This window comes from Aythya ferina, assembly GCF_964211825.1.
Source record: "Aythya ferina genome assembly, chromosome: 3".
Classification (NCBI taxonomy): domain Eukaryota; kingdom Metazoa; phylum Chordata; class Aves; order Anseriformes; family Anatidae; genus Aythya; species Aythya ferina.
The window spans coordinates 40,317,473-40,345,057 of NC_140298.1; the positions used below are offsets into that span (position 1 = coordinate 40,317,473).

At 36.4% G+C, this 27,585-nt stretch overlaps 1 protein-coding gene across 8 annotated transcripts in view; it reads right to left on the bottom strand.

The window, feature by feature from the left end:
- MTA3 (metastasis associated 1 family member 3) overlaps positions 1 to 27,585 on the bottom strand; it is a 175,679-nt gene that overhangs the window by 100,569 nt on the left and 47,525 nt on the right. For all 8 annotated transcript variants that reach the window (XM_084512660.1, XM_084512654.1, XM_084512659.1 and 5 more), the window contains exons 7-9: positions 21,832 to 21,934; positions 10,314 to 10,413; positions 4,912 to 5,100 (exon numbers count right to left, since the gene is read on the bottom strand). In XM_084512660.1, coding sequence (XP_084368786.1) covers positions 4,912 to 5,100; positions 10,314 to 10,413; positions 21,832 to 21,934 — 392 coding nt within the window. The remainder of the gene's footprint in view (positions 1 to 4,911; positions 5,101 to 10,313; positions 10,414 to 21,831; positions 21,935 to 27,585) is intronic.

The window sequence follows — 27,585 nt, forward strand, 5'->3', positions numbered from 1 at the left end:
GCAGTATTGCACATCAAAGCTAAACGTAATTTGTTTAATTTAAGTGTTATGGTTAGACTAACTGATCAAATCAGAATCCAGCGCATCAGGAAACACAGAAAGTAGTACCAACTGTATTGTAAAGTGTCTCAGATAGAAAACAACATTAGTACTAGGATTTATCATCTTTACAAGACTGTGTTCAAGTCTCATAATAGTTTTGCTTTTAAAAAATACACTGGCTATAGTATTTAATTCACATTTTTTTCAAGTCCCGTAACAACTTAGCTGCTCATACAACACTGACAGTTTTGCAAAAAGCTCTGCATACTCAACCCCTAAACACCAAACAAAAGGATGCAAGGGACAAATTCTACTTTAAGCAATAAGAGCCATACTGACACCAAGTATTTCACAGAAGTCTCTGCACAAGCTCAGAACAACTGCATATTACCACCTTGATAACAATTTTGGTTGCACATGTGCAACAGTAAAGCAAAAATGTGTTAAACTAGAATCATAACCTAAAGTTGGAGGAGAAAATTAAGCATAGCAGTCACTTGTAATTACTACTGAACTATCTATTAAATACCATAAATTCTCTCTACGATATGAATTAGTAGTTCTCATACAGGATTCAAGCAATTTTCTTCATAACTTGGAGACATATTACTGTTTTATACACGGTATTTTATGGAAGCATGCATTAATATTAATGTTCATAGCTCTCCAGAGAGAAGCGTCATTTTTTGCGAAATCCCAGAAAATCCAGGTGTGGAATCTTCTTTGTAATCTTTTTTCTCTACGCACTGAGGATTTGCTCTACGCGCTAAGCCAAAAGAGCAGGTTCCTGAACCTTTAATCAAGTTCTTAAAAGCAACAGAAGAAAAAATATATCAGGCTGCTTCTGCCAGCACACAGGTGCTCACAGCCAGTTTTACACTCAGCTTGTTTGCAGACACTTGGAGGAACTGAGTTTGGCTCCATCTCTGCTTGTCATGACCTGGGATTCAGGTCCAGACTCAGCTGTGCCTTCTTTTTCAGGCAGTGTAGCACGTACCGTGTGCCAATCTCTGGTCCAAACAATAGCAGCATTGTCTATTTGCTTTTAACTAACAAAAGCATACATTGATGTTGCGGTAAACAGCAACACAATTCAGTTTGTTAAAATCCTTTCACTTTCTCAGGTAAATGATGCCATACAAGAAATCTGCCCAAGTAAAGGCCGGTGACTATTGCACACATTCGGTGCTTCTCAAGTCTGCATGTCCACGTACTTCTTGACATCCAGATGAAACTGTCACTCTACCTACCTGTCATTATCAACTAGTCCTTTTTAACTTCTCCATATTTACTTTCCTTCCTCAACACTTCCTCAACACTTATCCTATCAACACATTTGTGCCACAGACTGTTCACCAGTACTCCAGAAAATACTTCCATCTGTCTGTTTTAACTATGACACCGGTATGTCTGTTCACTCCATAGGTAACTGCAATTAATGAAAGATAATTAAGGTGGTTGGAGTGGATAACCATTATCTTTTTTACACTGAGTCATAGCTCAGAAAACCTGTTTAACACACAGATTTTTGTATTCTGTTTACTTGCACACCTAAATGACAAAACACTGTAGAGGCACATGAATTGTCCTGAAGTTGCTCTTAACTGCCACAGAAACTGTGAGCAGAGACAGAGTAACTTAACTCCCATTACCAGGTTTTATTAAACACTAATTGAAAGAAATGAAAATGACCTTCTACATGGCATTTTTGTAGGAAAAAAAAAACAGCAACAAGATGACAGCAAAACAAAAACAGGGAAAGGGAATTTTCCATTTATTTGTTGCAGGGTAAAAATGGACTATTCAGATCAGACCAGCATGAAAAACCTAGGATTTAAATTATTTTAAAATGAACATGTTAACTTTAATGCTTCTTTCCATGCTTTTCTGATACTAGAATCTAGCTCCTGTTTTATACGAACAGTTTGAGTTTGATTCCCAAGGTGCTTCCTGTGGTATTTGAGACATGAAAGTTTTAAGTTCGTGAAAAATTGTGATAATGAAAAACTAAGAATTAACAAGCATAACAGCTGTCTCTTACCATTAGGAAAATAGTTATGTTTACAGAATATAAAATATTCACTCTTCTCCCATTTTACTACCCTGGGATGTGAAGTAATTCAAGTAAATCAAAGTAAATTCAATTAAATTTAAAAGTTTAGGTTGATTAGGATTCACATAGCTCCTTAAAGACAGCAGAATCGCAGCAAATGAACTGCTTTAACAGATGATGAGTCAACAGCAGATGAAAATGATTATTCAAAGGCTAGATGGTAATTTGATAACAAATGAGCTTCTCCTGTCTATTAAAAAAAAAGGTAAACTCCTTTGCACCACTTAATTTATAATAATTATCTTGCTTACTAATATTTAATGTTTATAGCTTAAAGCTTGAGCTGCACATTGAATGTCAAAGAGTGCTAGTTCTTACTAATTGCTGGGAAAGTAAATGAGCCTGCCCTTTACAGAACTGTAATATAAGGGTTGCAATTGCAGCTGCTGTGTCTTGCAAATTTGGGCCGATTCAGAACTCCTCTGGCACAGAATGACTCAGGCAGGTATTGCACAACCCTTCTGTTTCGGCACAGTGCTAAGAGTCCCTTTCTGCTACACTCCATGGCAGTCTTGCCTGTGCAGTGGCACCACGGCACTGACTGCTTGGGTTCAAATTTCATCTCTGACAGCATAGGATTAGATACGAAATGGACGCTTAAGGAAATTAGCGCATACGCTAGCAGTGCATTGGCTCCTTTTTCCAAGTTTTATCAACACACTAAAAGTAACTTACAAGGGATGATACCAGGTAACACATAAATGTGTTCTCATGGATAATTACTGCTAAGCACTAAAAATTTCCATCTACTTCAACGTGCAGAAGCTTCTCATGTATCCGTGACCTAAATCTTGAAGGACCATTTTAGATGATTACTTAAGACTAGATGCTTGTTTTTAAACCTCTACTGCTTTAGAATACTACACAGCAAGTGAGAATACTTCTACTTGGAGAAATTACGTTATCACACAAGATTACATAATTAATACAATTGAGAGCTTCCAAATTGCATAGAATTGTATAAAGATTGTACGCACTGTTACCAATACCAATGTAAAACAGATATTCTTCTAATGCTTTAAAAATGACACACTATTTTGTCCAAAGGCTAAAAAACAGCGACTAAGGATTGGCAACACCCCTTTTTTTAGCTAAAAGGGAGTGTAAGTGATTACTGCCCTATATCCATTTCTGCTGTACTCTGACTCATCATTAATGTGTCCTTCATAGGCTGTGCAACCCCATCTTTAGATCTGTTTCATTCTGGTAGGAGGGCAAGGGAAAAAAGGAAGGAGAATTCACTGATAAAGGGAAGCTATCAGCAGTCTACCTGAGATAAAACTAAGCATTTTAAAGAGCTTCTAGTGAACTTACTCGAATATCTAGCATTTGAACACTAAAACACAACAGCTATTTCTGTAACGCATTACTCCACTGTATCAATTTAACATATGAGTATCAACAGAATGTAACTACGCGCAACATCTCACAATTATACAGAAATAAAATTACAAAAATACCAGAGACAAGGCTTAGATTTACTTGGTCACACGCTGTATTAGAACTCAACTTGTAAAAGTCTATAAATTACTCCTTTTTATTCATATTTTCTTGAATGTGAGAGCTATTTTGTCCACGATACAATTTTCAACTTCACACAATGAACTCATTGCATTGAACATTTTCTCCCTTAGGAATCTCAGAATTAAGCACACATATATAATACACCTGTTAAAATGTCAGTTCTTCAGAAAAACAATGGCCTTCCCTTCCCACATTCATTCAATTATCTGTTTCATTTCAGAACTGTGAAAGTGAAGATAAAGACAGCTAAGCTCAGCGCCAAGCCTCCTCCCACCCTCCCACACATCTTCTTGGAAGGACTTCTACATTGTACCACACAGTTCTCCCTTCCTTTTACAAAGATTATTAGTAACATCTGCAAAGGGAAAAAAAAAAAAACAAAAAAAAAACAAAAAAAACACAACAACTCTGAACTCTTGGAGTCAGGCAGAATGAAATTGTTGTGAAAATGTTTCAATCAACTTCAGTCTTAAGTAACGAAATTCTTCTGGCTCATATCCTAACCTTTTCACAAAGCCCAACTTGAACAATTTAGAATGACAGAGGAAATATTTTTCATTGAAATGAAAGGTTCTGCAAGGAGGTTCTGCAAGAAGCATGCGAAAAAAAAACTGTAAACAAATAAAAAGCAATAGCAGCAGTCTCAGAACTAATTTCATTACTCTGCAGAAGAATTCAGCAAATTAAAGCTTTGCTGTCCTATGGCCTGACACTTCAGTACCAAAAACTGTAGTAACAAAGTATTGAAAAACATTTGCTTCATCTTCTGGAAGTGCCAAAATATCTAGTATGTCAAAGTAACTCACTGCAGTGCACTTTAAAAGCAATTTGAATATGAATTTCTCTTTACTAATTAAAGAAGGAAACCCCAAAGTTTCAGAAAACACTCATGGGAGTCAGGCATGTAGCTGACAATCAATTTCACTGGAAATTGTGGAGAAGCTTCTTGAGCTTTTCCAGATCTTTGTAAACATCCTGATCAAAACACCTTTGCATATGAGATGCCCTACCTGGTAGTAAACCACTGAACAGATTACCTTCTGCCAACGTCTCTCCAAAGAATTGCACCAAACAAGAAAGAATATTGACTCATCTGTATAAAATTTACATGCATGTTACTTATATGTATCAATTACGCAAATTTTTCCTTTAGCTAATCTTCCAAACCTACAGAAAGTAATTATGCTCACCCATGCAAAAGCATGTTAGCAAAGAAGTACTCCAGTACTTACAAAGTCTTGTCGAATGTCATTGAAGTCCTTCCCGTACTTTTCCAATGCCTCTTCAAATAAACTAGCTTCTGATGCTGACCATTCCTCCATTTCGTCTCTACACAAGACAGGACCTCCAAGTGGCACTAGAACACTGATGGCACTGCTCAAATCATAGTTGTGTTTATGCAGTGTATCCATTGCATGAAACTAACATGGAGAAGGAGAGAGTGGAAAAAAAAAAAAAAAGCTTGTTTAATTAGACAGCAGTCCACTTCAATTAACACAAATTCAGTGTATTATTTTCTGTACACCATACAACAAGCCTTAACTAATGCTAATTTTAGAATCTATCTTTATTATCACAGATCTCCCACTGTGGAACGCAAGGAAAATAAATTGTTTATTACTTAATTTGGGAAAGGAAATGCCTTAATGAAATGCTTACTAAAAATGGCATTAGTCAATTAGTTCCCGTACATTACCAGCAAACATTTCTGGAGAAATGTTGGTAGAAATTGGTTTCAAATAACCCAACAGTGACGGTGACGTACACTGACTGAGGGGCAATTTTAACTAACTTCTACATAGTAACTGATCAGTTCCTCAGAAAACATGTGCTTAATATTCTCACTGCTGGACAAATAAGTCATTTATTGCTTTCATTATAATCACACTGAAAAACAAGCAAGTTTTTCCCCTTGATAAACTCCAGAGATGGGTAAATCATTTTTTTGTTGTTTACTTCACCTTCCTTTAAAAAAGTGAAAAAGAGCAAACAGGTTATAGCATTCTTCATTTAGAAGTAACACTGGATACTCACAAGTGATGGGGAAAATGAAAAGTAATCAACTACATCACAGATCCACCCGTAGGGAAGATGAACAACATGAAAGACTTTCTGACTCAGCGTCCCAAAAGCCCATCACCACAATCTTAAATCACTGTGCTGAAGGTGGTATTAGATGTATAAAGTGCAATACTCTGTCTGTGTGTGACTGCATAACATCATCCTCCCACGTGTTGGTCCCACCATAGTGACGAGCTCTAAGGGCAACATGCAGTCTCTCACACAGCCCTAAACTCATCTTATCACACCTAAAACGTTGCAAGGAAGGAACAGTCTTGCAATATGTGTCAGTATAACACTTACATAGTAATTCTAGTTGAGCTTCTGCATGCAAAATGTATTGCAAATAATGGTTTCTCCTTATTGTTTTTGGCTATCTCCTATGTGTAGACTAAGTCTTTCTCCAGCTTTCAATATACCTCTTTGAAAGCTATCAGGGACAAGATTCTTGAACTGTTTCATCTGCAAGAGGTAATGTCACTGTTACACTACAATAAGTCACTTTACCTATGGTTCAAGCCAAATTTACCAGCCTTGAGAATAAGCTATGGTTAACATGAAGTATTCTAATATGGAAATGCTGTCACGTAACATCCAAAAGCCATAATCTTCAGATTAGAGAATGCAAAATTAAATTACTGATTTATGGCTTGTCATGTAAGTAATGAATAAAGCAAGCCTAAAGATTGAACTCAGTTTATGTTACCAAGTTTTAAATCTTTATTTAAATTGCAGCCCTTATGGAAAAACAGTTCTGCACATTTTCCAAGCAGCTGCTGTATCTAGATCTATTCACTGACATTAATTTTCTTAAAAATGACAATGGAAGTGAATAAATCAGGACCTTGCTCTTGCTTTACATTCATTTTTCCATCTATAATAAACAACTGAATCCATAAAGCTTTTTTCTTGTGCTATTACCAAGAAAAAAAAAGGGGGGGAGGTTGACAGAGAACTCCATGATAAACAGTGTCTTCACTAAGCTGCTCAGTGACAAAGGACCACTGACAAGTTCCCACAGTAACACTCTTTGCCTTCTGCAGGTTTGCCAGCCCCCACTTTCAGTCAGATTCCCACACTGCCAAGAGTAAGCTGTGCCAGCAGATGCAGCCCGAAGACACTGCTAGTGCTCAAGACAAAGTCCTGGAGTATCTCCTTTTTCTATCTTTTTACCCAAGAATTCGAGGACCATAAGAAACAACTGATGGGAACACAACACCTAAGGAGCATAAGGCAGGAGAGAACTGTCAGCCAGTGCCTCTCCCAGACAGGACCTTGAAGAACAAAGGAAGAACCACCCTTCCCTAAGCAAGTTTGCCCAGCGCACACTGTGCAGCACAAATGAGGGGTCCCACCAGATGAAAGGTATTAGCCATGTAGACAGAGGGAACTTCAAGTCCAAACTTAAGCAGGCAAAGGCAGAAACTATGTACTTAGGTGAAAAGGAGCAGCATGGAGCTGGGAAAAAAAAGGGAGTAACAGGACACACTGCAAACAAGCTCTAACAGCTTCCAAAATAGATGCAATTTCAGTAGTCAGTTAAATAAACTAGACTGAACTGCCTCCAACAAAGCACTCAAACTGGGAGCTGAATATAGATAGAATAATTCAATCACTTTAGACATGTTTATCTTATGTGCTACATACACGGAAGTCTAATAAAATTCATTAAAACATCTTGCCATTCAAAATTGAAAGAAAGAATCTGCTCACGCTTTACATTTGCAAAAGACATCCAAGAACAGATTTACTTCCTTATAGTAAAGTAGCATGGGCTCTTCAGAATAAGCCCCCAGCAAGCAGCATACACTGTGACTCTCTCCACCTCCTTTGCTTTAATGGCAATCTTTGTATGCACTGTGCAACATCTAGAAATTTGAAACAGGATGTCTTTCCAGTTTTCTTCTCTTCTCAGAGACCAATCTTCATTATAAAGGAAAATACTGCGTGTGAGTGTGCCAGAAATACAAGTTTTAGTTGTCTCACCAGTCTATCAGCAACAAAAAAACCACACATACTATCAACTAAGTTAAACCTATACTGTTTCATGTCTTCTAGCAACATTTTCTGGATGATTTGGTTGTTTCCTACCTTGTCTTATTACCTTCCCCAGGTTTTCAAGATAAGATAAAGACTGAGAGTAGCCCCTTACTTGCTATTAAGGTCACAGGACTTCCCTAATGCATACAACCCCCCAGAATTTACTGATGTTTATAACCTGTGCTTATCAGACTGCTGAGAGCCATCTCTATCTGAAACAACTCATTAGAAACACTGGAAACCCACAGACACGGTGTACACAATACCCATCACTAACACTTCAGGTGCAAGGGTTATCCGCTGCTAAGGATACAGACAGGATAATTTTCTCAGCATTATGCACCTACATCCCTTTCAAAGAACAAAGTGAGATCCACCACAAGTTCTGCAAATGTCTGTACTAACTTTAACTGCTGCTCAAAATATGCTCCTAATTAACATGGGAAACTATGAAAGAATAACTACTAAAATGACAAATACGTCTTTTCTTAACTTAGAAGGAAGTACTTTGCCAAAGAGCAAAAGAGGGTTTTAAAAAGCTGAGGGGGTAGGAAAATGAGAAAGAACAGACAGACACAATAATTAAACCTGGGGTGGCTCCTCTGGTGCCTCATTATAAGATATGCCTTTCATTAAGTGTAATGGAACTTAATGGATCATTTGCAACAGAGAAACATTTATATGGCACTCAAATGTTAAATGTATCCCTTTATTAGCAGCACTGCACACGTACTTTCAAATACAAAAACTGCTATAAGGATGAATCCATTCTCTTAATCACTGTAAGAAGGACGGGCATTTATTAGAAACTCTTCATCCAAAGGAATCTTAATAAAATGAAAAATGTCAAATGGAAGAGCTGTTTGATGGAAAAACTAAAGCATTTAATGTGAAAGGAACGTCAGTAACATCGTATCAGCAAGCATGAAACAGAAGAAGCAGCTCTTGAATACAGACGAAACTCTTGAAAATTACTGAAAACATTACATTTTACTACTGCCTTCCTTTACTGCACTATAGCCCAGACTAAGTTGGTTTCCAGTTCAATAGTGTTTGAGAGCAGATGGTAAAATATAAGAATTTGTTTATTTATCATTATACTAATGAATATAATTTATCTGGAATATAAGATCTGACCTACTGAGTCGTTTCGGTCATCTATCTACACATGTATTCTGTCCTTGTCAGCATCACAAGGAACTGCCACTTAGAGAAAATAAGCTAGCCAATCTAAGAACTTTCTAAGGTTAACTCCCATTTCTTTCACAAGCACCTGCAAACCCTGGGAATTAGGAATGCCAGATTGTGCACTTCTTATTCTCCTTATTTTCTACTTATGAATCCATTGCCCATAATTTTTCTAACCCCCTTTTTTTTTTTTTTAAACCTACAAACATTGTCTCTTCCCATAAAATCTTGAGGTACTGAATTCCAGGAGCTCTCAGTTACCCACTGTGTAAGGCAGTACTTCAACTATTTTTAAGTGATCTGTTAGTTTCCTTGAGTGTCCTCTAGTTCAAATACTCAATTATCTGATGAGTAATAGACCTACTTAAGGCTTAGCTGTCATCTCCATGATTCTGTACACAAATATTTTAAAAAATAGACACCGTCTGCTGGTGTCTTTGGGAAGACAAAATCAAACTTGATTCTATGAAACAGTAAGATTTTGTTTGCACATAGTTTTCCTGGCACGCTTTTATCACTGTAGCGCATCTTGTCATTTCAGCTATGAATATGCAAAGCCAAAACTTTGGTCTGTAATTAAAATACTTTTAAACTTTCTCTAAAATATGTCGATGCTTAGATGCTTTTAAATGGTAATAATTTTAAACTAAAAGGAAGTACATTTATATAGTAGGAAGAAATTCTGTACCATGAGGGTGGTGAGGCACTGGCACAGGCTGCCCAGAGAAGCTGTGAGTGCCCCATCCCTGGAGGTGCTCAAGGCCAGGTTGGACAGGGCTTTGGGTAACCTGGTCTGGTGGAAGGTGTCCCTGACCACAGCAAGGGGGTGAAATCAGATGGTCTTTAAGCCTTCCAACCCAAATCATTCTATGTTTCCATGATATTATAGCAACTACTTCAACAAACCAAACAAACATCCTAAAGATATCCTAAGTAAAATGTTCTTCAAGAAGTTGCTTACAAAGTCTGATTACTTATACTCTAGAAAATTTGCAGATACAGTTATAATATGATATAATCTAAACAACATTTAGCTTTATTAAAATGTATTTTAAATCCCACTACTGAACTGACTGAAGCTGTGTTCAATGAGTATTATCCACCCTCCCATGCAAATCATCACATGTGAAGATACATTTAAATAGATTTCAAACCATTTACAGCATGACTACAAGGGCAGCACGAGCAGCTTATAGAAAATGCATAGAATTATCTACCATATACATGAGCTTCCACGCATGTATCTAGAGGAAAACAGACATCTGGGGGGCAAACTCTGAAGTAGCAAGATACTATTGAATTCATATATATAAAAAAGTTGTAGGGTTTGTAACAAACCACTTACCAGTGTGATGTCCCGTGAAGCAGCAGCTGCACTCATGTGTAAACTAGGTTGTCTGACAGAACTACTGCAGTCCAGTGCTCGAGCAAATGTGCCAACCGCACTACAACAGAGAAAGAATAAACAGTAAATGCATAATCATTTAAAAGATTTAACCTCTTTTTTATCAACAGATTATGCCATACCCACAAAGGTGTCATTTTAAATGTCACATTCAGATCTTTCCTAACAAAGGGTCATTTTACAAAAGCAAACCAACAAATGTAAAAATTCTGACCTTCTCCCTCAAAAAGGAACATCTTATGCACAAGAACAACTCATTTGAAACAGCATGGGAACAAATGATATTCAGGGAAATTTTATGTACCAATTTATTTATTGTGAAGCTACAGACTCGTTTTGACTTTTTTTTTTTTTTTTTTTTTTAACTCCAACTATTTCTTAAAATTAGGAAGACAAACCACTGTACAACATAATTTTAAAAAGCGGTTCACCACGTTCCAGTGAGGAAATAACACTTTTTTCACTCCAGTAATGCATGTCTACTACTTCCATTAGTAAAGCAAAGCACAGTAGTACCTCTAAAATCATACTTTTGTCACAGGTGTAAAGTAATAGTGAACAAGTGCCGCTCTCAGCCTACTTAATAAAAGCATCCCAGTGTTACTGAAACTGGACAACATCTTCTCCAAACCTTTACCTTTTTGTTGCACCTTCGTATGTAGCATTTATTACACTTATCACAGTAATAAAATATAAGGCATAGAGATGGATGACTAGCGTGATAGTGACTATTCTAAACTGTGAACTTTTCTTCAAAGCACACAGCACGTATCACATAAGATACATGGTGAAGGTAAAGATGCATAAAAGAATTTGACTGGACTCAGCATATCATAAGGAAATACGCAAGGATGCAACAACATGAGAAAGATAATTAACTGCTCCAGTACCGAGTTCGATAACCAATTCTCAGTGCATTGTGTCACTATGATAATTGAAAAAATGATTCGCTGCAGTTACAACGTGATGCAAGTTCCTCTAAATTAAGTATCTAATTACAGCACCTAACATTTTTAATATACTGTAAGCCTCTAGACTACGGACTGATGTTTCATTCAACAATCACATCCCACAAAATTTGTAAGAGCAGAGTTACAATAGTGACGTAATCAATTAGAGATCAACACGCACAAATTGTCACATTATTGTGTACTATAAATCTAATATTCAGTAAGAAAAAAAAACAACAATGTGTATCAAGAGTCTTATTCACTAAGGTATATTACTGATAGTGGAAAAATTGGTACCGATATCTATTACCACAATTTTATCTTAAATCTCAAAACACTTAGTAGTGAATACATTTCAGTACTCTCTCCCAAAAGCCTTTAAGACACAATTAAGATTAAACGACAGTGATTCACGTACTCCAGATTTTAACTGCTTGAATTTCTAAAGGTTGTGGAGTCAGTAAACTGTATTATAAGCTATATTCAAATGTTCTTCCAGAATCTTTTCTACTTCTCTGCAGAAATAGCAAATTTGACTTTTTTTTTTTCTTTAACAAGTTTGGCTGTTTATAAAACATTATCCATCCAGAGACCAGTCCCAAGAATCAGACTCTATTGTGAACACATTTCCCGATAGTCAACCTCTTTAAGCATGTTGGCATTGATAAGGGTTGTAGCTAACAATCTTTGCAGTAATCCTTCTGTCATTACTGCTCAAACCAGTAATACAGCATGCAGCATGACTGCATTTCCCTTCTGATGCTACCTACTAGCTTATCTCCCTTTTCCATAGTTACCACTATTTTATTTTACCGTATTTCTAAAATAAAAGGAGTATGCTATGGAAATTACAAAGAATATACCACTAATACATCAAGTTGCTTTCAAAATTTCTAGGCTGACTTCAAGGCCCAAGCACATGTGAGTCACGTTGCCCAGAACGTAACAAAAATTAAGATACAGTATAAAGCTAGGTTTATGTCAAGTAAGTGATGAAGAGGCAAGAACTGAGGTACTAATTGACATCGCTTGCAATGCAGTACTGAGCAGGAGAGGTTCACAACCACCAGAGGAATGCTGGCCAGGACTATGGGATATGTGAGTGAAAAACCACCCAGAGCCACCATAAAGCACAGGCAGCGTGCTGTTTGTAAGGGGGAAGGATGGGGCATCTGGGGCTGTATCTCAAAATCAACTTTCCTGGAAACTTTTGGAGGACTGAGCTTTTCACACAACCCAAGAAAATGTAGAAATTCTACAGTATTTGGTTGTTATAGTTACCAAGTCTCAAAACTTCAAACAATAATAATGCACTGCTCTGTATAATCTAGCCATGCAGTCAAAATCCAAATTTAAATATTCATTTTTAGAAATACTTGAAATACCTTAGTTTTTGTCTCTCTTTTTTTTTTCATTCAAAACACAGGTATGAGGAGAATATTGATATAAAGGTCAAATATTTCCTTTGTGATTTTTCCTTGCATGATTTTTTCCCTAATAATACCAAAGAATGATTTTTACATGAAAGAAAAAGTACTCAACACCCATTTCCAGATGATACTCTATTGCCTTCATTTACCTTCGAGCAAAACTAAACTTGCCATTCAGCCGAAACAGCCTTAACAGCCAAACTCCAACTGCTTTTTTTCTTTAAACAGATTCTTTAATATAAGAAGACTAAGAAATGTTTCATTAAGTTAGTAAAATCCAAATAATTATCATACATAATTGGGGGCATGTTTAATTTAAGAGTAACAATAAACAAACTCACAAAACCAGAAACTGTGCTGAAGCCGCCAGCAACAAAAGCGAGTAATTAAAAATAGCAAAACTTCAGACAGAATCCAACATGCTCCAATCCTCCCCAGATGAGCTCAGTTCAAAAAACAAACAGACGACAAATGACACGCATGGCTGTGAGATGGACAAGAATGATAATCTACTGGTGCTATCTACAGGGAGCGACTTCTGTTGAAGCTGTATCAGCAAGCAGGTGTAGGGGCTAGACCAAATAATCCAGTGTTACCTTAGATTTTGTGTTAATTATCTTAAAGATGAACCAAGAAAGTTCTCTCAAGGACTTGTAAAAGAGATAGTAGCTGACAACTGTAGGACCATAAAAAAAATCAAAATAATCTAGTGTCAGAATCTAACACTATGGAGTAAATCTACAAATTCAGCAAAATACATCTACAACCAAAAAAAAAAAAACAACAAAAAAACCTGGCAGTGAACTCCCTAGGGCTGAAGTAGTTCTTTGTCATTTTGCTGTGCCTAAGAGCCATATATTTGTAAAAACCTCAGCTTACAAATTGAACACAGAAAATATATCGCTCCATATTTCTTGTAGCTAAGTTTAAGACATTAAAAATACACAAGATGGATGTAGGCAGATGCAGGAATATACACTGGAATGTAATTAGTATAGTAGGCAATGGTCTTGTGTTAGTTTAAGGTTTGTGAAATGTTTTGTAAGCATGAGAGGATGTGAGAAAATAAAGGGAATGGTAGAGACTGGGATCACTATCTACTTGGAGGATCAGAACAGCAGAGACTGAACTTTAAAGAAGTACATTTAGGTTGGATAAGACTACGCTTGTCAAAGTCAAAGAAATTAAGTAATCAAGAAGATGACAAGAGACTGGATAGAAGTCATAGCCACATAACAAGTCATATTAAACGAGGTATCGAAGTTATTTCACAGAACTGCTGCCAAGATTTAAACACAGTCTGTGTAAAGACAACCACATACATGAGAATCTGATGGTGTGAGGATTCATAAGGATGTCCATCACTTTTGGCACTGTTATAGTCAGACAATTACTAATTTTCCTATTATTAAAATTATTCCCTCCTTTCACTTGCTCTGCGCGCTAAGCAGCAACTAATAATTGCACTATTAAGATAAAAATCAAAACTGACCACATACTGGTTACTGTCACGTCCAAACAGCTCCTGCAAAACTAGGAACAGATGTTTCAGATGTTTTGTACATTTCTGCACTATTAATATCTACAATAAAGTTACTGAAAAATGTTGACAAAGTAATTTCCTGTCAGTTTCCATTAAAAAAAAAAAAGCTATTAAAACTATTACTGTGGATCTATACTCCTGCAAAATTTGAGATCCCACATCCATTCCAAAGGAATGACACGATTTTAGTTCTTCACCTGTTTACGATGTGCCACACCCACACCTCTGAGGCAAACAGAAGAACTGACAAAAACTGGGAGCAGTGGTTGGCAGACCATATGAACAGGACTGAAGACAAATAGGCAGCAATTTTCAAATTTTCACTTAAGGTTAGTATTAAAGGGGTGCCAGTGTAATTATCAAGCAGCAACAGAAAAAGACTGCATAGAAGATTCAATTTCTCATCAGCACCTCATTCTGAAAAAGGTTGTTACTTAACAAAGAAAACCTGGAATCATGGTGATTGTAATCAGGATAAACAGTCACTAGTTTCACAGGTAGCAATAGCACTCCAGCATCAAATCAGATCCAGAAAGTTCTGGATCTAGCTCTGTTTTTCTTCTACCTTGTATTCTCAAACATCCAGGTGAGACAGACATCCTTAGTAACATGTCTATTTTCAAATTGTTCCCTTGTCAACATTGTTTCTCTGTTTCAGAGATATGAGATGAGCAGTGTGTATACTCCAGACAAATCTGTCCTCCAGACCACCTTTATATATTTGTGAATCTGCAAATTCAGTTTTCCTCACATATTTGCAAAATAATGAATGAGATGCCTCACATCCGAGTTAAAAGTATTTGAGCAAAGTAGCTGAGTAGATCTTTGGTGGCTTTCTACATACTAGGAAAGATTTTGTTTTGCTTATTACACCAACGTTCCCATTCACTATGTGTTGGAAATGGTCCTAAAAATGACCTCCTAGCCTGCTATCAATAACAGCATTTTAAAAACAGCCAATTAATACCTGATTGCTCCTTTGAGAGTCCTATGTTACTTAAATTCTTGGAAAGAAGAAAACGTACCTCTTGGAGATGTATTTAATCAACACAATACTAATTAAAGTTCAAAAATACCCCCTGAGATTTTTTACTACTGGATAATGAAAAAACTGACATGAAGAACAAAGTAATAGTAAAATGATGCTGTTCCAGAGAACACATTTTCACTGCAGTTCTAAGCAACTGTCTGTGCAGTGCGATGCTTCATTATTCTCATTTCAGAGGTTTAGAGCGCAAGAGAGGTGATAAGATAAACGTGAAGTCACCTGCTGCTGTTCTTTCTCTGAAAGACTCTCTAAGTCTGGGTAGGGAGTAGCATTATATGTAATGTCCCCCCACATGTCATAACTAACCTCCAATTTCATTATTAAGTAGAAATTGAAGATATGTGAAATAGTTATTATTCAACAGAAATGCTGGTAGATACAAGTAGTTTAAATCACAGGCTATGATTTAAGCCATTATTTGTACTCTGACCTGCAATTTCATACTAAAAGCCTCTACCTATCATCCCCTCAAAAGTAAGATCCAAGAAAATGTTGCTGCTTAGATTTTTTCTTCGTAAGGCAACAGGTCAAAATTAACAAAACAAATGAAAAAGGAAATTCATCTCTAAGTCTGAATTAATTATTTTCAGATTAATTTGGTCAAGAACAATTATAGTAAGGCATGAAGGTATAAACTTGTTTTGGCCAAGCATGACAGACAGGTAGAAACAAAGTATTTTTCATACTCCTAGTACACTTGATGTGAACATATTTTTTCATTTCAAAACCACCTGTTTACCATTAAATGTTATAATTTGCCTTGCTTAACAAGGTGAATTCTAGTCTTACCAGCGCTGTACCAGCACCAAGATTTTTCACCATCTTTACCACAATTTTATGTTGCAATTCAGCCATTAAATTTCTTTACCTCTTTAATCAACTCCAATTCCTCTTACTTCTCACCACCTAACGATTCCTGAAGCACATCAATATTGAAACTTTCAAACCAATGACTTTATGTATTTATTTTCATTGATGAGCTTAGGGAATCGTGTGAGCTGCCGTTGATAATGTTGAAGCATCTTGCAAAAGCAGTAACAGAAGATTATTTCAGCACGCTTTTAAATAAAAATACAAATTTTAAGTAAGTTTTTATTCATTGTCCTTTGTTGAAGATTTATTTCTTTTCTGAATGTGAATAAAAATTACTAAATGAAGCTGCATTGTATTCCCTTCCTTATTGTAAGACGAATCTGTGTAAAAAATACATCTTCATATACTATGGACATTTATAATTAAATCAATAGTAACCAACAGAAAATGAATATAGCCACTCTTGGAAAAGTGGAAAAGTGGAAACAACACAGGAAGGATCAAGATCTAATACAAATGACTAAACACAGATTTTCTTTCTTTGATTCTACATCAAAAATTAAGCAAGCATTAAAATGCAGGAAAATGTTTTAGGTTAGCCAGAGATATTAAATGACATTTTCAAGTCAAAGAAATAAAATAATGAAATTTTGACATAGAGATCCAATGTTTTTAAGGGTGTTTTAATTAGTCTTATAAATACTGTTTGAGTAAGAAATTAGCTAGGACCTTCTGGAAAACAGCTTAGTTTAGAGATGTGTTCCTTCTAGAAGACTATGTCAATAATCCAATGAGATGAAGCAGAATAAAAGAACTAAGCTGTTGACCTAACATATACTTCATGATGTGGTGAAACTTAACAGAATTAGGAGGTACTAAGAAATTACCACGTAATGAGTTGTAGACCAAATTAACAGAAAGTAAATGAAAAGATTGGGGGGGGGGGGGGGGTGTCTTGGCATCTGTCCAGACTGGAACCTAAAATTCCTCCTAAACTTGAGTCTGGTCAGGACTGTTTTCAACTCCTTGACAAAATAATCAGTCTCTATTTCCTAATACCATGGAATATTATGGGGATCTCACAAGGTAATTAAGTATTCTGTGTATATTAGGAATGACAGAGACAGATGATTGGAGAAGACTGTGCATTTATATTAGCATTAAAGTTCAAATTAGGTTTGGAATTTCAAAGTGAGCATCTCCAGCATCTATGCCTACTGCACTCTGCCCAACATCAAAATTATCTTGGAGCACACAAACTGGATTTCTGTTAAAATTAAACACTAGTTTCACACACTAGTAGATACGTAGTCCATAGGACCAGACTGGAGTTAGTCTCAGAATAAAACTGCTCAAAATGTGCACAGTACTACAGATGCTGGTTTGTGAGCACCAAACATTTTATTATACAAATAGATTTCCACTGGACTATACTATTTGCTAATGTAGACAGATCTATAGTCTCTAAATGGCTGTTGCAGCTTCTTGGATCCTGTTCTTTGAAGCCAGTAGACACAAAAGAACTGTTGTCAATACATATGACATATTGAAGTTTTATCTTATTTGAATGGAGTGGAAAAGGGTGTTAGAATTCTCATTGCCAGAGTATAACTGACAGTGTGTTACCCAAAAAACAACTCAAAACCAGAACACATCAGTTTGATGCCTTCAGCTTCTCCTAACAGTTGCTTTTGCTACTTCATGGAAGAGCCTTTGTCCAAATTATACTTCAGTAGCAGCACTGTTGTACTTCCAAGATTTTTAAATCCACAAAATCAAGTAAGACTCATCAGAGAGCTTGAGGTTAGGAATCTTTCCTGACAAGTACTCTTACACTTTGCAACACCTCTAGATTTTTCTGATGATGCTGCCTCTGATTTCTGGAAAGGATATGCATATTTTTCTATCTTTATATCCAGCAGATTATTGCATACTAGTATTTAATGGCCAAAGAAACAGGATGAGGAACTGACCAAGCATATAAACATAGGATAAAAGGCTTTTTACTCCTGATACAGAACCCAAATCTTGTCAGAATAAGTGGTCAAAGCCAAATCTAAATGTTCTTGCAAATGTGCAACACAAATAGAAAAAGAACCACCTCCTAAAGAACAAAGTGTGCTTGGGTGACTGAAAAAGCTGATGCCTGTAAGTTCAAAAGCAACTCTTCCTTCAACCAAAGTAGACTGAAAAAAAAAAAAAAAAAAAAAAAAAAGAGAGAAGAAATACTCAATGCCCCTGATTTAACATTCAAAAAGGCTTTTTAAATTTCATATACACGTTGCATATACCCACTTAAACAAAATTACATATAGGAAAACATTTGAAGAAATTTCTTAATACCAGAATTTTAAATTTGCAAAAATCAAACAACTTCTAAGTAATAGAAATAACATTCTTAATGGAAACCCAGCAGGCACAGCCCATGCCCAGATAATTGTAGTCAGTACACAGCAGAGATCTGAGTCTGTAAGCACAGTTTATCAAATCATAATATTAACTCTGTTACTCAAGTAGCTTTTACGGGTCCAGTATAATAAAAGCTTTTTGCCTGCAAGCACGGAACATACTGAATTAAAACCTGCCACAATTGTCATAGGAGAATTGTTGCTCCAGAAATCAGTGAAAGTCTGTCAGGGAACTACTTAATGCAACAAAAATCTGCTCTTGCAGCCTGAGAAAATAAGTATATACAGCTTGGAAAGAGTTCCTGTCTGTTCAAAAGCAGCAAAGATGAGTGGAGGTTTGTGGAAGACCATCAATAACATGACAATCTCTAATAAGGTGTTGGTCAGCATTAGTGATTGCAAGCTCTTGGTATGGTCAGGACCCATTCTAGCCATAACAGAAACCCTGTGAACAGAAATTTATCAACTTTTAAATGAATGCAGTCCTGATCAGGACTTGCACAGCACTTCACAGGATGTCTTAGATAAGGTGAAGAAGACTTTTTTTTTTTTTTTTTTAATATCAATCATTTATTCTCTATCACTTCCCAGTAGCTGCTGCTTTGTGGTACCAGCATACTATTCTGGGAAAATTTTCAGCTTCACAGTATACTTCTTAAACTCTCCAGTGTAGTTGCAGTACAGGAGGTGGAAGGATGTGAAGGCAATGAACGAACTCTTCAAAGACGCACATAATCACTTTTATAACTCTTCATCTTTGCACACAATATTTTGAAGGAATCCTGTATTGTCTGTCCATACACACCCAGATATTGCCGGTATTAGAAGTAGTTCTATTTTCTGCGTTCTGTTCTATGGAGCACCCACCAGGCACTGTAATTTTCTGAAAAGATGCATGATCACACTTACACCCCTTTGGCTTGCTTGGAAATTCAAAAGAGGCAGGCAACTTCTACTACTGTATAAAAAGGGTACAGCACTACTAAGTGAGGGAGAAAGAAACATAGCTGGATCAACATCTACCAAGATCTACCATCTACCAGACCTACCACTGACCAACACAAGCCAGTAGATATAATCTTACTGGATTTCAAAGCTTTCAATACTGTTTCTCCTAGTATCCGTCTGGACAAAATTTCCAGCATACAGTTCGACAAGTACATAATACAATGGGTGAACAACTGCCTGATGGGTCAGGTTTACAGGAAATGGGGTTGCATCAGGCCAGCAGCCAGGCACTGGTGGGGTTTCCCAGGGCTCTGTTTTGGGGCCAGTTCTCTTCAGTGTTTTTATAAGTGATCTAGACACAGGACATGAATGCATACTAAGTAAGTTTGCAGAAAACACTTAAATTAGGAACAGCTGTTGAATCTGTCAAGAGTAGAGGGGCCTCGTAGAGCGATCTTAACAGACTAAAGGGACAGGCAATCACCAACTGAATGAAACTTAAAATGAGTAAATGCCAGATTCTGTACCAGGGAAAGGTTAACCCTAGATTTACGTACAAGTTGGGGGTCAAGAGACTGAAGAACAGCCCTAAAGAAAGGAATCTAGGGATTCTGTTTTATGTCAAGTTGAACAGGAATTAACAGTGTGCCCCAGCAGCCAGGAGGACCAATCGCACCCAGGGGTGCATCAGGCACAGCACTGCTAACCAGTCCATAGAAGAGACTGTCCAGCTCTGCTCTGCGCTGGTCCAGCCTCCCCTCAAGCACTACGTGCAGTTTGGGGCCCCACAATGCCAGAAGGACATAAAACTGTTAGAGTGTCAAAAGGAGAACAACTAAGATGGTGAAGGGCCTAGAGGGGAAGACGCATGAGGAGCGGCTGAGGCCCCTGGATTTGTTCAGCCCTGAGCAGAGCAGGCTGAGGGGAGGCCTCATGGCGGCCTGCAGCTCCCTCACGAGGGGAGCGGAGGGGCAGGCGCTGAGCTCTGCTCTCTGGGGACAGCGACAGGACCCGAGGGAATGGCATGGAGCTGGGACAGGGGAGGGTCAGGCTGGGAGTTAGGGAAAGGTTCTGCATCCAGAGCGTGGTCAGGCACTGGGACAGGCTTCACTGAAGCAAGTCTGCCGGAAGTTCAAGAAGCAGTTGGGCAGTGCTCTCAGACATAGGACCACCCAAAAATCAGGACCTTTGTGGACCTATGTTGGTCTCCATGATCCTTGTGGGTCCCTTCCAATTCAAAGTAGCCTACGAGTCAATCACAACTGGAAGAGTACGACGATCAATCAGCAACCCATTTCATTGTACACATAAGCTGGAAAATATAAAGCAATTGCTCCCTCCCTCTCCCTGCCCCATCCGCTTCTTGAATTTTTTTTTTTTTTTTTTTTTTTTTAAAAAAAGGGAGAAGGAATAAAGAACAAAAATCGGAAACAACAGGAAAAGAATATTTGCCTAATAAGATTTGAGACTATGCTCCGCAACCAGGTTAGAGGGGGAAAAAAAAAAGATGGAATGACTCAGGGTAACATCCCTCCATTAACCTTAATTAACAATTTGCTGCCAGCACCTTTTTTTTTTTTTTTTTTTAAGGTAGAACAGTAACTTTGTGCTATAGTTTTAAGTATGAATTAGAGGATGAGAAAAACATGCTCTATTTTATGAGCATAGAGTTGTCCTTCAGTAAAACATTAAGACTTTCTAAATTCTGTAAAGTGGAGAAATTCTTTTAAAAGGTATTTATGAATTCCAACGGCTTTGATGTTCTTCAAATAAGTCTGCATAATCACATGTTAATTTATAAAATTGAACTGACCAGATTTTTTTTTCTACTAATGAAATGCATCGCTTCACAGCTTTAATTTCAATGTTCGTTTGAAATAACTGCACTGCATATTAGTCAACTTATATGCAAATCTGGCAAGTTGTACATCCATTTCATTTGTTTACATCATCTTAATTTCTACTTTATATTACATTATGAAATTCCAAAAACTATAGTACAAGACTTAAATATTACCACGGAAATCTTATTTTGTTTACTCAGAAGGGAAAACAGAATGATATCTACATTTAAAATATCAAGTTCTACTGTAGCCTGAAATACAGGCAGCCTAGTATAACTCTTTTTCTCTCTCTTCTGTACGGGTAAACTCAAATATGCAGAAGGTTATAGTCTGACTCTCTCTTTCAGCTAACCGTGGGAAACAGAAGGGCTCACAAAATGTTGGTAAACAAATTGAGTAACACGATATAGGGGAATAAATAGTCAGTAGAAAAAGGAAAAGGATTTTTTTTTTATTAGAGGATTTCAATCTTACCGTGCTACAACTAAAAACTGGTCAATCTGACGGTCAGTAAGGGGGCTATCTGGATCCCATACTTTTACTTCCAGCTTTGCCTGTTCTCTGTCATCTAATTCTCCTGTCAAAAGGTAGATGGGACAAAACACTTATTACTTACAATGCTTTTCTCTGTGTACTTCTTGTGCTATGTTTAAAAGAGACATTGTACATTTATATATATATATATATATACACACACACACTCAAAAAGTACTTAATAATCAGCAGTTTTCATTTATATTTCATATTGCAGCGTCAATAAAAAAAAGTATCTTCTTTTAACATCAGCATTTGAATTTGTTTTAAGGAGGCAGTCTTAGGTGGTGTAGTATCAAAGAACTTTAATAAAATGTGATTATAAACTTGAAACCAGAAAGTAAATAACCAGTGGGGTTTTTAAATTGCTTCTCAACTATAGCAAAGTTAATTTCACTTAAGCCACATTAAAATTAATTTTACACTTAACCAGCTTTAGCAATTAAAAATCCTATCCAATTTGTGTTCTGAATACACCCCCAAAACAGAAATCATTATGAAACAATGCTACCTACTATATTTATTTTTTTCATCTCTTGCTCTCAACCACTACATTATCTGTATTGTTAACAACAATCATACTATTAAAATTGCTGTTTGTTGACTAGTTATACGCACTCACAAAGTGATATATAACGCTACAGCACAAGAAAGTTACTATGTACTACATAATCATATCCCAAGTCCATTTGAATGAATAGAGCAACCTGTGTACGTGCATGTGACTGAAACAAGTGTTTTCAGAAATTTAACTTGCATTGTATCTGTTATTAAAATTATATATTTCTTGGAAGAACAGTAAAGTGTATAGACATGACAATGATTCACATTCATATGGAAATCTAAATCTCAGCTTGGCTACTCCATCAATAACTTGTACTGCAAAATGAGAAACACAAAACAGTGGGTGAATAGGTAGACAACATACAGTCTACTAGTATAGGAATATTTATCTATAGGACACAGCCAAAACCAACATAGCAAGGTACAACAAATTGCAAGTGCATAATTAGTCATCATCCTCCTTTGATATTTTAGAATATAAGCATTTTCTTCCTTCAGTGAAGATGTGAAGAACTTAAGTGTTCAATTGTCCCCTAAAGCTTCTCTGAATTTTGTGAGCTACTGCAAGAATAAAAACCTGTCCTCAAATGGAGAGCCATGCTATGTCCTTTGAAAAGCTAGGCAGCGCAGGTATATCTCTAAGTGCACGGAAAATCACTTCAGTCTCTGTTTTTTCTTATGACCTAATGAAAACAGCCAGTCTAAACATGCATAGTACCATTAAGACATGAAAAAGCCTGTACACTTAGGAGTCTGGAAGCAGACTGCAAACCAAGCTCCAGTTCTTCTGAAATCTGATTGTATGTGGCAAGTTTCTTTAGTACATCCATTTTGAAAGGAAAGTGTGGTATATATTCATTCCTACCAAAAGCATGAGATAGAATTGCACCATGCTGTCTGGCTAATGGTTCAGGAACATTCTCAGAAAAATAAAGTAAACAATTTCCTTCTGATACACAGGCAATAAAGACTCGTCTGCCTAATGGGACTTACGCTTCTGTTTAAGCTAATTCACATCCAGTACTGGAGACAAACTTAATTCCTAGTGCTTGTGGGTAGGATTTTATGTCTATAAACTTATTCAATGGACTACACACTTGTCAATACATTCATTTTTTCCATCTGTGACAGACACATTGTGGGTGATGTTCTATATTTTATAAATAACCTCAGAGCACTTCATTTCAATCTGTTAATATATAGTTTTTAAGTGTCTTTCGTGTTACTTAACTGTTTCAGGACTTCATATCCTGCAGATCTTAACTGTAGAAGTATGAGAAAAGCCAGGACTTGGACAGGTCATGGTTCACACAAAGAAAAACATCATACAAACATAATACAGATGTTGAACTAAAAGATGTCACTCTCTTGAATCAAATTTTCAAAAAGACTTTTAAAATTGAACTACGACACCTTACTTCAAGTACGTGTAATTAATCATTACTACAAAACCTTGTTTTAACTGTTGATAAAGGCAAATCTGAAGTATTGCCAAACAATAGTTTAGAATGGCAGTAATAAATATACTTAAATACAATAAAAGCAACAGAATCTATACCAAAAGTATGTATGAAATATAATGCAATTGTTGCTATGATATTTAACTTTGAAAATATGTAAGACACGTGGGTTTCCAGAATATACGCAGCCTCTGCCAAAACACAGTTAAAATGCATGCCTCGATCCTGATTTTCTACCTAAATGGCAGGTATTGTCACATAAACATGAAGGGAAGGAACCTAGGCAGTTCAAGTCATGGGAGCAGTCAAGCAGTGCAGTAGAAGTCCTTGAATAAAACCCTCAAGAACAGAGATGCATTGCAATTCATTGGTATGTCCTGAACATTCATATAAAACGATCATGTAAGATAAACAAGTCTTCTTTCCCGAGGCGATCTTCGAAAATGTTAATAATTTAAAGAAAAAAGTTTTCCTTGAGCTGTCTTTAACTATGTCTGAACAACACACTATAGGGTTTTTTAAATGTGGTAGACCCCTTTAAAGCTAAAACTTCATTTCTATCAACAACTCTACATTTACAATTTATGTCATTGAATCTGACGCGTAATTATAAGAAATTCAAACTGAACAGGTATCAAAATCACCACAGTATTCATTCATTCCTTATATTGCGAACAGTTGCAGACTCCAGGACAAATGGAATGGGGGAGTTCTACTTTTAACATTTTCAGTGTTACATCTAAGAAGGCTCTAGAGTTCTGTTTTTAAGTGTTACCTTCCCTCACCACCACCAACATATCAATTATCTCCTTTGGCTTCTGAAAAGTGCTAGGCTAATTTTTCGAATGCCTGGTATGTCCTATCAGTGTATCCAATTTATTTTGAGTACTACTTAAAATTTTGTTATAGCCAATCTAATCTAATTTTACTGGAAAACATTAGTAAATGGCCAGAAATATGCCAATCTTTCTCCTCATCAATCATTTGCTTTCTTCTCATGTTTTTCTTTTTAAAAAGCAAAACGGTAAGTTCTTCTTTAACAAAATTGAAGTTCTGCATTTTAGTTTGTTATTTTAATCAAAAGAAAACATGCTCTCCCCACCCCAGCAAAAACAATTCTAAGTTTTACAAAACACAACAAATGAAACCTAAGCTATTAACCAAATGCCATTAAGTTGAACTACAGGAAATTAAAGATCTATTTAATCCTTTCGACTTTGCTTGCTGCAGATAAATAGCCCCAAGGTAACTTGTACATTAGATTCAGAGGGTCTCTGCGTTGTTCTCAGGACATATCGCATGAAAACATGTTCTGTGAACACTTTCTCACAACACAGTTCTTAGTTTTACAGATTACAGAGCTGCAATACCGTATTCTTTTAAAAAACAAAATGGTTAAGAAATTCAGATATAAAATCTATAAAATTAAGTGTGAGCTAGGTGTGTGTGTGTTTGTTTTCTAAACAATTTTCAGGGAAACAATGCCAATTCCACTTCTAATGACTCACAATTGTTGACGTAACTGACTGAAAAATAGCCAGGAGAACATTTTCTGTTCTGATAACACTTGTCAGACACGATTTTTTCTTTTTTGTATTTTGTATAGTTTGCACTATATTTCAATTTTCTTCTTTTCACAAAGTAATTTAGCACTCACTTCGATCCAAACACCTAAACTAAACAGCAGCAGTGCTCAGCTTTCTGAGTGAATCCATCTTTTATGATTTGCAAAACAGAAGTACCACCTGCTCAAGCATCAAGATCCTTACGCAGGGCAGAAAATCTGTAATCGTGATTTTTTCGTCATACTAAGAAGGCAGGTGTAGCCATAGACCAACTGCCACCAGACCAATAATTTGTGCTGCAGAGTTTCCCCTGCTATTGAAATTCATCCAGCACTTGATAGAATCTCTCAAAATTAGCCATGAGGTTGATTCGTGTATTAATTATCCATACTCGTGAGACACCAAATACATAAACATGAAGGGCTCATAAATGTATAGGTATGTGCCAAGCATTAAGAATTATGGTACCCTAGCAGCCTTCCAGTAACTACAGGAGGCCTACACTGAGAAGCTGGGGAAGGTCTCTTTCTCATGGAGCATAGAGGTTGGAACTAGACAATCTTTAAGGTCCTTTCCAAACCCAAAGCATTCCATGACTCCATTAGCTGATCTCACTGGACTCTTGCCTTCTGTGATTCAGACATGAAGTGTTTTCACACCTGTGAAACAGGAACAGTATTTCTTCACTACATTGCAAGGATGTGAAACAGAGATTCCTTTCAATTATAACTGAAATACAGGATCAGATTTGGAAGATATAGTTTTTACCAGATTTTGGCCAAAACTGTTGGGCAGTATAGTAACTGCAGGTAATCCTAAATATCTTTTCAAACACAAATTCGTGTGCTATTTAACATCACAAAAATGGACAACCAACCACTGAAAATGAGACTTTAATTTGTGAACCACCTTCTCATGCTGACATTTAGACTGCTGACAAACTTTTTCTGTAACTTACTGGAGAGAAAAATAGCATCACATTTGATTTTCTTGTACTGTTTAGCTACGAACAGAGTTCCAGACGTTAAAAGTGCCTGTCTAAAGTAAATCTAAACTTTCTCCTCCAATTACCAGTTCTTTAGTTCCCCTCTACAACAGCCAATGTATTTGTACTATATATAATGAAATATACATTTATATGCAGAGGTTAATTATCACAAAACATCACACAACTTTTTGCAAGCAACTGATGATGGAGGAGAGGAGAGAGCAAGCAGCATGTACAGCTTAACTGGAAAAGGTTACAAAATGCTGAAGTAATTGCCACCAAGAGAAGGAGTTCTACATGAAGGATAGGAAATAAGATCTTTCAGATAAATGTAAAAAAATAATTTAATTAAAAAAAAAAATAATAATTTAAATTTAACTAATGGCACTTAATGAGTTCAACTCTGTACACACTGAATTCATTGTAGACAGTTAGCTGGCTGTTGGTCTTAACTACTCAAAATCACAACCCTTTTCACTATAAATGCTCTGCAGATAATTCTTATTACTCATTTTTGACTTCCTCCCCCACACACACACACGATTTATGATTCTTATCAGTACTGGTTAATCGAAAATCATACAGAAAATTTTTCAAAAATTTATGCTCAACTCTGAAAAAATAAAAATAATAAAAAAAAATATGTGCAAATAATTACTTTAATAAGAGAAGCATGAGAAAGCTTAGATTATTAAAAGTGTAGAAAATTACCTGTTTACTGGTCAACTGCAGAACAATTTCCCCTCACCCATCCCTGCTTAACTTGCCTGACAGAAGGATATCCAAGATTTCAGCTAGTCATTCAGATGAGTTCTATATTTATATAAATGTTCTGGTAAAACTCAATGTATGAGCATAATGCATGTATAAAGACTAGAAGTGAAGAAACAGTCTTTATAAAGACAGTATGTACAGAGACCACAAATCAAAGTTATCAGGTGATAGAAGACCATTATTGGCCTACAACAGGCAATTTAAACTGCTGCTGAGTATTTTCTAAGCCAATAAAACACGTACACTTCAATTGCCTCCTACCCTCTAGAGCTCTAGTCTATAAAAAATTCAGTCATTCTTCACTTGAGAAATCCTTTCCAAATTAAACTTCCTCCAACACCAA